General features: G+C 63.7%; 1 protein-coding gene across 1 annotated transcript in view; it reads right to left on the reverse strand.

Moving 5' to 3' along the window:
- Positions 1-207, reverse strand: part of LOC104529697 (band 3 anion transport protein) — a gene marked incomplete at both ends in the record, with an annotated part of 4,163 nt that extends 3,956 nt beyond the window's left edge. Inside the window, 2 exon segments of the mRNA XM_010174076.2 lie at positions 35-151; positions 154-207. Of these exon segments, the coding sequence (XP_010172378.2) occupies positions 35-151; positions 154-207 (171 nt within the window).
- Positions 208-292: the final 85 nt, after the last annotated feature.

The raw sequence follows: 292 nt of genomic DNA on the forward strand, positions 1-292 counted from the left end.
CCCGGTGTTCCCCCCGCCCTGCCCCCGCCATTACTCAGCAAGCCTCCAAAGGTGACAGCAGGTGACAGCGCCGCGAAGTAGATGAAGATGACGGCAGCCAGGCACTGGGGGCTGAGGGCGTCCTTGATGTCACTGAGATATTTGGGGTACCGGGTCTCCCTGTCCTTCGCAGGGGGTCGTCATCCTCCGGTGCTGGACCCTCCAGCCCTGGGGACACAAGCAAGTGGCCATGGTGGGACCTCAAGTGCAAGTTGGGGGTCCCACCAGACACAGGGACAGCAGATCCCAGGGG

Source organism: Antrostomus carolinensis, unplaced genomic scaffold (genome assembly GCF_000700745.2).
Source record: "Antrostomus carolinensis isolate BGI_N321 unplaced genomic scaffold, ASM70074v2 scaffold25088, whole genome shotgun sequence".
NCBI classification, from domain to species: domain Eukaryota; kingdom Metazoa; phylum Chordata; class Aves; order Caprimulgiformes; family Caprimulgidae; genus Antrostomus; species Antrostomus carolinensis.